Genomic DNA, 14,880 nt, shown 5'->3' on the forward strand with positions numbered 1-14,880 from the left:
CAAGGCCTTTGACAGGATACCACATTGAACTCTAATCAGTAAACTGGAGCAGATGGGGATGGATATAGGGTTGGTGAGATGGATAGGAGGGTGGTTGATGGAGAGATACAGAGAGTGGTTTATTCAGGAGTTGAGTCCAAAAGACGGCTTGTGACTAGTGGTGTGCTGCAGGGTTCTATTCTTGGACCACTACTTTTCAATTTGTTCATCAATGATATAGGAAAGTATCTGAGAGGAAGTGTTCACTTGTTTGCTGATGATGCAAAATTGGGTAGAGCAATTGTGAGTGCACAGGATGTCAAAATTTTACAGGATGATTTGGATAGTTTGGAAGACTGGGCTGAGGAAAATGGATGTCAATTTAATGTGGCAAAGTGTAAGGTTATGCATTTTGGGGTGAAAAGAATAGCAGCAGTATATCATATTGGTGGAACCGTACTCCAGGAGACTGATGAGGCCAGGGATTTGGGAGTGTTAGTGGATAGGGAATTGAAGTTTAGGGGACACATTGCAAAAGTGGCTAAATCAGCTCATCAAATCACTTGGCTTCTGAAAAATACTTTAACAAGCAGAGACAAACAAATTATTGTTCCTCTGTATCAAGCCTTGATAAGGTCCCATCTAGACTATGGTGCCCAGATATGGGTGCCAGGGTTTCTTCTTGATGGGGAGGAGGTGGAGAGGATCCAGAGATGAGTGACCAAGATGATAGCAGGCCTGTGGAATGAACCTTATGAGAACAGGTTGAAGATTTGTGGGTTGCAAAAATTGGCCGATAGGCAGATAAGGGGTGATATGATTGAGACACTCAAATTACTGAAGGGTTTCTATAAGATTAATCCAGATGATATTTTTGAGAATAGGACTGGTGGTGGGAGGACTAGGGGCCATACATGGAAGCTGGGCAAGAATGTGGTTAGCAGGGGTGTTAGAGCTAGGTTTTTTACTTGGAGAATGGTGAATGAGTGGAATAAGCTGCCAGAGTCTGTTGTGGGTGCTACGACCATGAATGAGTTCAAGGCGAGGTATGATGGATACTGTGTGAATGTGGAATAGTTTTCTTGACATGATGTTAGGGCCTCCGTTGATGAATCTGTCAACTCCTTGGAGTTGCACGGAATAATAATAATAATAATAACAATAATAATAATTATATACTACCCTTATCATAAGGAGTGGCGTTTCTTCTGCCCACACACACCTGATCTGGGAATCCAAACCAAACACTTGGCAGACTTTATTTATATAGCAACAGCTAAGATTACAAAATTTGGTATATGGCTTCCTCTTAGTGTAACTTAAAGGAAAGGAAGATTTTAAATTCCCCCTCCCAACTCTAAGAGCCCAAACAAAATGCTTGTAAACAAAAACAGCTACATTTATCAAATATGATAAATTATAATAATCTCATATCATAATCATAAAAGGTTATGATTCTCTTCTCCTCCCTTGCAGGACATGGAACTAAAACTAGTCTTGCAGAAACTGAAGTCACAAATAAAAGAGCTCTGATTTCAATATAGTGTACTCTTATGAAGAGGACTGGCAACACTTCTACCTACCTGAATACACACACACACACCTGACTTGGGAATCAAAACAAACCAAAAACTTGCAGACTGTATATACATTTGGTATGTAACTTCCTCATACTGTAACTTAAAACCCAGGAAGATTTTTATCATCCCCACCTTTGCCAACCTCAAAAAAAGCACTTCAATTTGTTGTATAGTCTATTCTAATTCTAACTGAAACTGCCATAAAGGTTCTGTTCTTCCTTCCAGGCATTTGCAGATTCTGCAAGCAGAAACTGCCACAATCACCAAATTTGGTCACATCTCCTGCACACACACTTAGAGTCTGAAACTAAAGGCTTGCAAATTTTATCTAAAAAAAAATATTTGCACTTGACAAATTTAGTATGCAGATAGATTCCTTTTATAGTAACTTAAGCAGTGTAAAGTTTCATTGCCCACTTGACCCAAACTAAACTCTTGCAGATTTTATCTCAAATATAAAGAGTCATTCATATGAATATCAAGATGTGAGCAGAATTCATTATAAAATATTAATACCAGAAACACTTAGGTTTAATATTTTTATTGTAAAATTTTCGGCTGTTTCATAGCCATTGTCAATACAGTTATAGGAAAACTCAAAAAACAACAAGTTAATTGAAAGCATGCGATATTATGTGCAATATCAGCTGCAGGAGAATAGCTCCATCTGCATTAATAGATATTTAAAATAAATTACAATAAATTCAAAGCAGGCAAAATAGCCGTAAAAATAACAATAAATTCATTTAGTTAATTATTTTTAAATTATAAACAATATTTAATTACAATTATGGAACACATGAATGGGGAGTATTGGTTAATATAACTTCCCAAAATTGAAAATTTTTAGGCAATCATTTTTGTTCAGATTCGGGTTGTGAATGTGTGCTTCAGTTTTCTTTGTAGAGTCTTTCTAGAAGGAAGTAACTTTTGTGTAACACTATGATTTGTTCCACTGAATTTTGTGTTTTGTAGATGAAGTGTGGTTTGCTACACCAGATTTGTTGGGCTCGTTAAGATAAATGCATTCTTGATGTTCCTGAACATACCAAATTTGGTATACAGTTTCCTCTTAATGTAACTCAGTAGTGCACCCAGGGAGGGGGGCCAAGGGGCCCTGGCCCCCCAAAAGAAAAAGTTAAAATACACTAAAACATTTTCCAAAGTACTTTTCCTAATTAAAATTCATTTTTTTTATTTATGTTGTGGCATGTCTTCTATTTCTATACTACTTATGAATTAGCGGTCACATAAGGTGAGAGTACCCTACAGCAGTGTTTCTCAACCTGTGGTCCGCGACGATGGGACATGTGGTCCACAGGCAGACTTAAATTAACCAAATAAATCTATATATTTTAATTATCCAAACAAAACAAATTAAAATTGAATAAGTAAAAATTATTGAAATAAAATGGGTACTTAAAATGAAGGGTTTCCTCCTTCAACCAAGGCTCGGACAAAGTGTGTTGTGAGTTAACCCCAGTATTTATATATTTTTCGGCAATCGCGCGACGGTAAGATAAAAGCAAGCTGCCAGTTGAGTTGAAATGCTAACTCTCTTCAACCGAATTCCATATGTGAAACTGCCATAACAACATTCGCTATATATATATATATTTCTAAGTTTTAACACGTTTACAAATTTTAACACCTTCGGTTGAACTTTATTGCTGCTTTGGGGTAGGCGAACTCACACACATCTAATTAAAAACAATAGTTATTAATTAGATATGTGTTTGCTGGTGCAACATCGGGTTTTGCTTGAGTCATAAATAGCATAGTTTTTATCCAGTTGTCTCTAATTGCACTATTTGTTGAGAAATATATTACACAGACTGCTGGTACCTTATTCACTGACATAATAAAAGTACTTGTTTTTCTTGCCTCTGCAATATAGTGGCTACTAGGGAGAGCGTGTTGTTTACTGCGGGAGCAAATTACTATTCCCCCGCTCTGAACGTGTTTCAGCTTTTTTTCATTTGCAAAGTATATGCAAAACTTTTTAATTTCTTTTTTTGAAAAGTAAAATCAGGGATACGAGTTATATGTGAGGACGAGTTATATTCGAGTAAGTACGGAATTTTAATTATGGATAAGTACATTGTTACCTTCTTTAAATGGAAAAATAACGTGGATGACAGTGATAATACAAAACGAGTTTGTAATGACAGTTTGTGTGTAGTTTCTGAAGAGAAAGAAGTCTGTAACTAATCCACAGAAACACAGAATTCCCATCATTTGCAATGCAATAATATTAATACGCTGCATGAAAGGAAAGATTTGCTGACTTGCTGGACACTCGACCAGTGGATCTCATTCAAAGGTAAATACAATCGGTTATTTTGTAGGAACATTTTTCTGTTTTGTGACTTTTCTCCCTTTACGGTAATTATACCTACATTATTGTGTTATTATTCAACAATTATTTACAGTTTAGAATGTGTGTATAAATCAATATCAACAGTAGCCTGATTACGAACGCATGATGAAAGGGATGGGAAGGTTTGGAGCTTCCCCAGATAGTATTCAAAAGGTAAATACAATTGGTTATTTTGTATAGGGCCCCGAAACTTATTAGTGAATTTAACCACTGGGAAAGCGTTTGTGTCCATCTCAAAACTCTGAAACAGAATTTGGAAACATATTTTCCGAATAACTTTTATAAGAAATTTCTGTGGGTTCACGATTCATTTCAGGCTTGTAGTCACGAGAACGACCTTTCATTATCGAAAAAAGAACAGCTAATTGAGCTTTCAAGTGACAGTGGGCTTAAAATGCAATTCCGTGATCGTGGTTTGTTTGGCTCGATTCTGGATCTTGCCTTCACTGAGAAGTGAATTTCCCAAATTATCTGAATAAGCATCGAAAATCGTCATGCAGTTTTCTACAACCTATCTTTGCGAGAAGGGATTTTCATTGCTCCTTCAAATAAAAACAAAACACAGAATTCGTCTTAGTGTGTGTGTGTGCCGATCTTCGACTGAAGTTGACCAATATTGATCCAGATATTCAGCAACTCTGCAAGGCGGAGAAGCTCATCCATCTCATTAAAAGTAAATAGTAAATAATTATATCATATTATTTATTTGTTTAATAAAAATTAAAACTTTGTTTGATGATGATACACTTTTACTCGTTTACTTCCAAGTTAATTATGTTTCCATATATATTCAAAACATGCTTTTAGATTTATTATGTTATAAATGGCACAGTTTTTCCCAAATGTTGGTAATCCCCACATACGCTTTTAAAAAAATTACATAACTTAGTGGTCCATAGAATTATTTTAAGCATTTTACTTGTCTTTGGGCTTAGAGAGGGTGAGAAACGCTGTCCTATAGCTGTCCGAGCCGGGCCAGAGAGGATCACGGGTATCATGTATTGGCGAATCATTGCAGATGCTTGGTCATAGGTCATGTGCGATACATTCGTATTCAGTTCTATTTTGCATTGAGATTGTTGAAAAGCATGTCTTGAATTTGAAACTTCTTTTCATCTCTGAAGAGAAGTAACCTTACCGTACGTAAATTCTTCAATAACATTGAAGTTAAGTTAAAGTTAAAATTTTAAAGTTAAATTTGTAAAAGATTTCATTTTGTTTTTTGGATTTTGTGCTTCAAATTATGGCTGAAAAATGTCAGCAGAGTATTTTATTGAACTATTTCAAAAAAAATCAAAAAAGGATGATTCAAATGTTAGTAATGCAATTAATCGGAAACGATTAGAGCCGATTATAAAAACAGTAATTTTATGTGGTTGGCAAAATATACCCTTGAGAGGACATCGTGATTATGGAGAATTTTCATTTGAATAGGAGCCAATCACCAATGAAGGCAATTTTCAAGCTTTGTTAAGAACGAGAATCGATGTGGGCGACAAAAATTTGGCTGAACATTTTAAACATTCTGCCAAAAATGCTATCTACATTAGCTGGAACATACAAAATCAAATTATAAATGCATGTAATGAAATCATTTTGAACCATTTGGTCGAAAAAATTAATTCGGCGAAATGTTTTTCAATTCTTGCCGATGAAACTTGTGACATTTCTACCACTGAACATTTTTCCTTGTGTGCCAGGTATATAGACGAAGAAAATGACAACAAAGTTTGTAAACAATTTTTAAAATTTGTTCCTGTAACAAGCACTACAGCAAAAAACTTATCCAACAAAATATTAGAAAGCTTAAATAATTATGGCATCGATTTGTCATATTTACGTGGGCAAGGTTACGACGGTGCCGCACATCAATGAGCGGAAAGTTTAATGGTGACCAATCTCACATATCAGCTATATATCCACAAGCTTTATATGTTCATTGTGCATCACATAGTTTGAATTTGGCAATTGGAAATGCTGTATCTGTGACTGAAATAAGAAATTGCATTGCCATAATTGAAAAGGTACACAATTTCTTCAATACCCCTAAGAGACAGGATGTCCTTGTTGACAACACTGATAAATATACACCGGATACTAAGAGACAGAAACTACGCCAAGTTTGCCCGACTAGTTGGGTGGAACACCACGAAGCCATCATGACCATGGTGGAATTATATGATGCAGTGATTAATAGTCTTGAAACAATCATTTCTTGGGAAGAGAGAGACTCATCCTCTAATGCAAAACTTTTGAATAATTCATTGTGTGAATTTGGTTTCATAATATCTTTATTTAGCTTGCAAAAAATATTTGTGTGCACCTTACCATTGTCTAAAATAATGCAAACATCTGACAGTGACCTCTTAATTGCCCTAAATTTTGTTGATGATGTTGTGGCTCAATTAAATACCATTCGTAAAACACAGAGTCTTCATTTAAAGATATTTACGATGAAGCATGTACAAAAGCCAATAATTTTAATATTGACATTAAAAAGCCAAGGACTACATCAAAACAAACATTAAGGTCCAATGTTCCAGACGACTCGGTAGAAGAGTATTTCAGAAGAGCTATTTTCATTCCATTTATTGATCAAATATTGACTCAACTTCAGGATCGTTTCACTCGGCACTGCAACATTTTGAAAAATTTTTTTCTCTTCTACCAAATGGAAAAGATGCTCCAACAGCAAGTGCAATGGAAGATTTTCGTCAGTTGTGTGAATTTTATGCCGGTGATTTCCCTTATACAAATCCATCAATTTTGAATGCCGAATTCAAGTTGTGGTATAAAAAATTTGAAAAACCATTTGCAATAGCTCCATGGAAAAATGCCGTTGATGCAGTTTCAAAGTGTGACAAAATGATATATCCTAATATCTATAACTTATTAAAAATATTTGCAATGCTTCCGGTAACAACATGCGTCAATGAAAGGTCATTTTCTAACTTACGCCTTTTAAAAACCAATTTAAGATCTACCATGACACAATCACGATTGAACGGACTGGCTTTGCTGAATATACACAGAGAGATTAATGTAACCACTACGGAAATAATTCAAGAGCTTTGTAAAAAGAAAAGAAAACTGGATTTTATTCTTTAAATAAATTTTTATAATCACCTAATGAATTTTATTTAATGAATGACATTTAACGAATTTTAGTTGATTGGATAAAAATATTTTTAATGCAAATTCATTGCATTAAAAATATTTTTATCCGTTCAACTCCCCCCCCCCCCCAAGATAAAATCCTGGGTGCAAATCGTCTACTCAACTTGCCCCCCCCCCCCCCCCCCCAAGGTTAAATCCTGAGTGCGCCACTGATGTAACTTAAAGCACTATAAGGTTTTTAGTTCCCTCACCTCATACCCTAATGTCCAACTGTTCATTTCTAAGCTTTTTCAATTACCATATGTATTACTATGACCGCGTCCTGATGCTGTATGATGTTTTTGCACCATAAAAAATCAATCAATTTATTATTAATATTATTATAATCATCACCAAACCTCCAAGGAAGAAAAAGACTCATCATGGAAGTTCCACTCGAAGCCCATCAAACCGTACTTTAAACTCATTTCATGTATCCACATACATCACACTGTAAAGCAATGCATTCTACTCACCAACTACTCTCCATGCAAAGAACCTTCTCTTTACGCTCTTGCTTATACCCTCCTTATACAGTTTCCACGGATGGACCATTGTTCTACTACTCATTCTGTGAAAAATTTCTTCCCCATTAACATATTTAACAACCCCTTATCAACTTAAATGTCTCAACTGTATCCTCCCCCTATTTATGAGGTTTTGCAAATTGCATTCCCTTTATTTGTGTTCATATTCCAAAGACCAGTTACCATGTTCATCAGTCTCTCTCTCTCTTTTTTTTTTTAAGTGGTCACCATGAAAGAGTGTATTTGTAAACCAATAGTACATTCATTCCATAAGCAAGCTAAAGAATTTTTTCTATTTTTTAATTTATTCTGGAAATCATGATCTGAGCCCTAACAGAACTTTTTTCTAAGCCGCTTCAAGCCTCCAATAAGTAAGGCAGTAGTCTGATAACAAGCAATGAAATTCATTTCCCAAAAACATCCATGCCCAGAGTGGGATTCAAACCTGCAGCCTGTTCACTGGAGACCAGATACGTTAACCACTCAGCCAAGCAGGCTGAACTCTGGACCATTTCTAATATATCCTCATTACATGAAAATCAGGGAACTAAATCTGTGCAAAATAATTCATATGAGGCTTGATCAAGGCCTTATAAAATGGAACCATAACCTATTTATTTCTGCATGTTAATGTCCTCCAAAACATTGCCATAATCTAATGTGATGACTTTACAAGTTGTGCAGTATGACCTGTGATCTTGATGATCCTAACTTCGTGATCTTGTCCACCATCACTCCCATGTCTCTTGTCCCCTCAACATGCTTCAAACTTTTCTGAACTTTGCATCCCATTGTTGCCTACCAAATTCAGAATCTTACACTTTGCAACACTGAATTGACAGTTCTACTTACTTGTCCACTGATACAATCTATTCAAATCCTCCTGTAAGGCCACATCTGCTTGATTCTCATTACTCTCCCCAGTTTTGCATCACCTGCAAACAGTTGCACATCTTCAGTAAAACCTGTCCCAATATCATTATACAACTTGAATAACTGTCCTACAGACCCCTGCAGCACACCACTAGTAACTTTCCTCTTTTGAGATACTGCATCCCCATATACAACTTTCTGATACCTATCTGACAGCCAGTCACTGATCCAACTCACTAGTTTGTTATCCAATCCCATCCATTTCAACTTATTTAACAGCTTGTCATATTCCAGTTTATCAAAAGCTTTTGCAAAATCTAAGTATATCACTGTAAACAACATCTCCATTGTCCAATATGCTCTTCACCTTGTTATAGTACATAAATTGGTGTAGTACATGATCTTCCTTTAACAAACCCATGTTGACAATCCCAGAGAATACTGCTGTTATCAACCCATTTCTATATCCTCATTCTCACTAATCTCTCCAATACCTTAACCACAGCCAGCTCCAGATATACAGATTGGCCTATAATTTGTAGCCATAGCCTTATCACCACTTTTATGCCATGGAACAATTTTACATTCTTTCCACTTCTTTGCGACATATAGAACCCAAGAAATTCATTTTCCTTACTCCCAAATGTCTCTTTATTCCAATGTATATTACTATAATTAAAATCGCCCATAATGATTATCCTTCACTAATCCAACTTATTCACAAATCCATGTTGCTAATACAATGCTTCATTACAACCCTCCACATTCCCTGGCCTAAAGAAGAATTCAACTAAATATCTGCTGCAGTTAACTTCCACCTAACAACATGCTGCCTCAAAACTGTTGCAACTATTTCTCACTTGTATGTCTACCTTATATGGAGATAATTACTCTACTATCATCAGCAGTACACCTTGTCTCTTCTTGTCCTTTCTATCCATGCCAAAAACATTATACCCTTCCATTTCTATTCCTGTCAAGATATCACCCTCAATCCAACAATGTTTCACTTATTCCTGCAACTTTTGGGCAAATAAACCAACCAGTGAAACAATTTCATCTCCCTTATTTCTGATGTTCCTAGCATGTGGAAATAAACACAGCAGCTCACTTTTATGTCTGTGACCAGTCCTACTCATGCCACTTGTTAGTTGCAATTTTCTCACCTTACCTACCCATGCTCAATCACCTTTATCACCATTTGCACCATATATCTTCTCAGATTCAACTATACCAATCAAACCCAGAGCATTCCATTCCTATGCTGATCATTGCCATACACACATTTACCACTACTTCCAACATCTACTCTTCCTATGCCATGTTTTCCTGTCCACCATAAACATTCCCCCTCCATTTCTCTCTCTCTCTATCTTGCATTCATATCTCTTCATCTCCCACACTACAATTATTTCCATTAGCAAGCACTTCAGTTTCATCCATTCCACTCTCCTGATCTTTCAATTCACCTCTTACTTCCTCTAATCTCTTGCTCGCATTGCACTTCCTTCCAGCAACAGTCTCTCCAGTTGACTTACACAAAAGCCATTCAAATGCAATCCATCACTTTTGTACAAATCCATTCTTCTCTCAAATACATGCGATACATCTATGTATATTCCTTTCTTTTCACACAGCCCTACCAGCAGCATACCATTCATGATTCTTGCTTTCCATTTGAATTTAACAGCTGACCTTGTCATTTTCAAACCCTGCCAATACACTCACAACCTTTCCTAGTACACTGTTATCTTTTACTCCTGTTATTCATGCTTACATTTTCTTAATGTCCAACCAAATCATTTGTTCCCACAACCCCAATTAACTCTTTTGATCATTCCTGCCCTTTTCCTAGAAAGTAGACTTTGTGGACACTCTCATTAACCATACCTCTAAGAATGGAATCTCCATACACTGCTTTTCTCGAGTCACCTCTGCTTCCTTCGTTCTCTTGTTTTGCATTCTTTCATTTCTCATTCTGAAAGTCATTCTCCAAATTTTGCATTTTCTATGCCTGAATGTATCGCAATTTCACTCTCTGTAATTCTTGCAGTCTTGTTCCTTCTCGTTCTGCCATTCCTGTTTTTTTTTCTTTTTCCTATTCCTGCTCACCTCCATTTCCTCATTCCTACTTCCTTTCACTTCCCTAAGAGTCACTTTTATTTTTTTCATTCATATGTTCTTTCACTCCTACAGTCTCGCTTGCTTTTGTTCCATTATTCACACAGTCTTTTGCACCCACATTTATGGTAGCTTTCATTCCTTCAATCTGTTTCAAATTTGCTGACAACTCATAGTCCAACAAAATATCACACTTTCTACAAATCCATCTCCTGTTCAGTCTCTCTAGAAACACTTTTACATTTTGTCTCATTTTCTACATTTTTTTTTCATTTAATAAAACATTGTTTTTAGAAGAACAAGGGGAAAGGAACAACTTATTGGAAATACGAATTTGCATATTCAAATTGTCAATGAATCCATTCATTGAACTTGCAATTATTTTATATACTAGTGCTGAATATTAGAGTTTACATCAATATGGTCTCAATTCTTAATTCCCTCCAGTAGTTTTTTTTAAAATCATTTTGGGGGACAAAAAAAACAACTTCAAATTCCTGTAACAGACCTTTCTCATACAGTTCAGTTTCAAATAATGAGCCTGATACTTCATCAGATTTGGAAAATCAGATTTTGCATGAAGCTTCACAATTCTTTATTTGACCTCTAGTGATTTAGAGAAACAATGTAAGCCTTGCTATATTTTAGGATTTGCCAGACTTCTCTCAGATTTCTTGAAAATAAATTTATAAAACTAAAAGAATAAAATGAACAGATGTGAGATTATCAAAAATTCTTAGAAAATATTCTCCTTATCCATTATTTTAAAATAGTTCAGAGTATTTTTAAGGTGCTGAGCATTGATGCAAATTGTTAAAGTAGTTTTTACCAATGAAATAAAAGCATAAGTCATTAATAAATTTCTTGAGTTCAATATGCAATTTGTATTCCAATGTTGTTATTTAAGTCATTAAATTACCCCAGATTGCTTTCTCAGCTGATAGCTGGAAGACAAATTTTGATGATGCAATCAAAAGAGCATTGATGCAAATTGTTAAAGTAGTCCTTACCGATGAAATAAAAGCATAAGTCATTAATAAATTTCTTGAGTTCAATATGCAATTTGTATTCCAATGTTGTTATTTAAGTCATTAAATTAGCCCAGATTGCTTTCTCAGCTGATAGCTGGAAGACAAATTTTGTGGTCTTTTTTGAACACTGATAACATGCAACATTTTGGGAACATGTGAACAAATAAAAAGCTAAATCTTGTCATGCACTATTGTTTGAAACAAAATTTGTTACTGCTCAAACCTCATGTCCTTCCATTGCATGTTGTCTCAGTTAATTATATCTTAGCAACTGTACAAATTTCATTTCCATGTTAAAAAAAAAATCAGATCATTCTTATTAATTAATAAAGACAAAGTCTGATAACTATTTATACCTGATGAGGTGACCGTAGAGAGGATAAACTGACCCTTGCTGCTTTTTGAGAATGATTTATTTCTGTTTCATTGGATAGAAGTGTGTCATCTGTTGAAGGGGACAGAACTAATGGAGAAGGAGATTTTGTAAATAATTTGGAAGTACCTCTAGAATGGTTTACTGTCATAAGTTGTTGAATACGCTGAGCCATTCCACTAATCCATGTCTATAAATATAAAAATAAAACACAGTATGATGAAGCTAAGAGTGATAAATGCTACAATGATGATTTCATGAATTTTTAACATTCAACTACATTTATTTATTTATTTTGTATCCAAACACAAGTGGTACAGTAGTAAGTAAGTGGTACAACATGATTTACAACAAATTAGGATACATTACAATGGGATCAGCTTAGATTTGGTAGGTGAATTATACAGGGAAATAATAATTAAATATGAAAAAAAAAAGGAAACTATACATAACTTATATACAATAAATATGGTTGGATGTTCCTCCAATATCTTGCACAATCAACTGCTCTTTCTGTGCAGGATATAAGGTCCTCTTTTGTGCATGGTGATGGAAGAAAGGGGCAAGAAAGAAGGTGTTCCATGAACTGGGTTGTCTCATACTCACAATTGTCTGGGCCAGTGAGGTAGTCCCCATTTGATGAGGTTTTGTATGTAGCATCCTGTCATTCACAGTCTGTTGAGGCTTTTCCAAGTATTCCAGTCCAAGTGGGCACCTCGTGGAAGATGTTCGGCTATTGGAATACTAGTATTATTTTCAGGATATAGTGCAAGCCATTGTTGAAGTCATGTCTCTTGGGAGGTTTTTAGGTGGTTCAACAGTTGCCAGGAAGCTATTCAACTATATCATTAATATATAACTAATTCCATTAAATACATTAATAAACAGCATCCATTAGCACAGAGGTGAATGATTGGCAAGTCAGTGTGAGTAGTCATAGATGGAAATAACATCTACTAGAAGAATTTAGGTGAGCCTACAAAGGCAAATGATCTGTAAAATAACTGACACAGGATTACAAAAAAAAAAAAACTGAAAAATTTAATATTACACTCCCCCCCTTAAAAAAAAAAAGAAAAAAAAAGGAATATACTGTTTTTGTTGCCAGTGCAATAGTTTCATTAGCAATTTGCAGATGGCATATTACTTGTCATGTATAATGCACTTATGCTGTTATTGGTTATTGTACTAAGCAATAAATTAGATAATTTGAAATACAAATCAACAGTGAAGTGCTGTTCCCTAATCGTATATTCCAGATCACAAATATTCTTTTAGATGCAGGTTGGGACTCTGTTGGCCAATGCAAGATAAAATCTCCTCACAGTATGATTCCTTTTTATACAACTGCTGCTTTGGAACATGTAAAATTAACATAGGAAGGTCTAGAATATTGATCTAGGAGCTAGCAGTCAGATAATTAACTACAAATCATTATACTTGCCTCCATCCAAACTTCATTAATGGGACAAACACCCTCAAGTAAAACTGTTTCTTCAGACTTACTTTTCATCCAAACATGTTCAACATACTTGAAGAGCTTATAGTGTGAATCATTGCTATAGGATTAATTTCTATTATTCCACAGTTCAAGTTCTGTATACTCTATTTGTGCCAACAGACACATTTTGAAAACTTTTGTTCTTTATTTTTGAAAAAAAAAGGGAAAAAAAAAAAGAGGTAGATACTGTTTGTGGAATTAAAACCTTTCTCTACATTTGTTATATCTTTAAAACTTAATTTATTCTAGAAAACAAAGAAATATATTTTCATTATGTTTTATAGTGATATTTAAGTTATAACACTCCTAAAATTTCTAAATATTAAATTTTGTGTAATACTGAGAAATGAGAAAGTCATTGATATAAAGAAAAGGAAATGTGGACCAAAGAACATAGCCCTGGGATACTCAAGAACTAATGGTTAAATCTGAAGAGAGAAAATCCATTCCACATGACATAAGTGACACCATAGAGGAAACTAGTGATCCAATTGCAAAAGGTAAACCATAAGATGGCAGTCTGATAAGGAGGTATCTATGATTCCATGATGAGGGGGGGGGGGGCTGGCTAAGAGATCTACTACACAAGAATGGTGGAATCCTTATCGGTGAGATTCCATATAATGAAGACACTGGCTGTCAATGACCTTCATTATTTTCAAGAGGGTGGTGAGGGCAATATGACAATATTTTGATAATTGACTTTTATTTCTCTGTCTTATAAGAGCCTCCATGGTTCAGCTGATGCTGATGATGTCCTTTGCTAGGAAAGACTTTGGTTAAAATCCCATCTATGAAAAGGACCTTTAGAAGAACTTTTGAAATGAAGGTGAGTTAGCCAGTCTCACACAGATGCAGCAGGGTTTTCCTCCCTGAAACTTGGGTTTATTTTATCCCCCCCCCAAAAAAGCAGCAAAATTGGCCAGAAGAATACACCCAATTAACAGCCATAATACACCCATCTCATAGCCTAGGCTACTTCAGCCATAACTTCAAACAACCAACCAACCAACCAACACTGTTTTAGAGATCTGCTGGATTCTATGCAGATGGATGATACCGTATACATATGAAAGCTATAGGTGATACAGTATGGATGTTAACTCTGGAGCACAAATGTTTTGCACTGCTGGGAAATGAAGGGATATATATATATATTCAAAGATTAGCATGCTACATCTATGACTGCCATGGATGCAGTACTGTTAAGGAAACTCGGCATTATTGGAAACTAGACAATGGGATGTGCAAAAAATCTGGATCATTTAAAGTGATCAAGGGTAGTAAGTGGGTTGGGATGATTGGAGTTATTATTAAGAGAGACCTCCAGAGAGTCAGGGACTCATCAAGAGAGGACAC

At 35.3% G+C, this 14,880-nt stretch overlaps 1 protein-coding gene across 4 annotated transcripts in view; it reads right to left on the reverse strand.

The window, feature by feature from the left end:
- Positions 1 to 14,880, reverse strand: part of LOC150100639 (uncharacterized) — a 238,425-nt gene that overhangs the window by 64,096 nt on the left and 159,449 nt on the right. For all 4 annotated transcript variants that reach the window (XM_090401516.1, XM_090401515.1, XM_090401517.1 and 1 more), the window contains exon 11: positions 12,004 to 12,210. In XM_090401516.1, the coding sequence (XP_090257642.1) occupies positions 12,004 to 12,210 (207 nt within the window). The remainder of the gene's footprint in view (positions 1 to 12,003; positions 12,211 to 14,880) is intronic.

This window comes from Typopeltis vanoorti, chromosome 12 (genome assembly GCF_054136105.1).
Source record: "Typopeltis vanoorti isolate ZY-2024b chromosome 12, IOZ_Tvanoo_1.0, whole genome shotgun sequence".
NCBI lineage: Eukaryota > Metazoa > Arthropoda > Arachnida > Uropygi > Thelyphonidae > Typopeltis > Typopeltis vanoorti.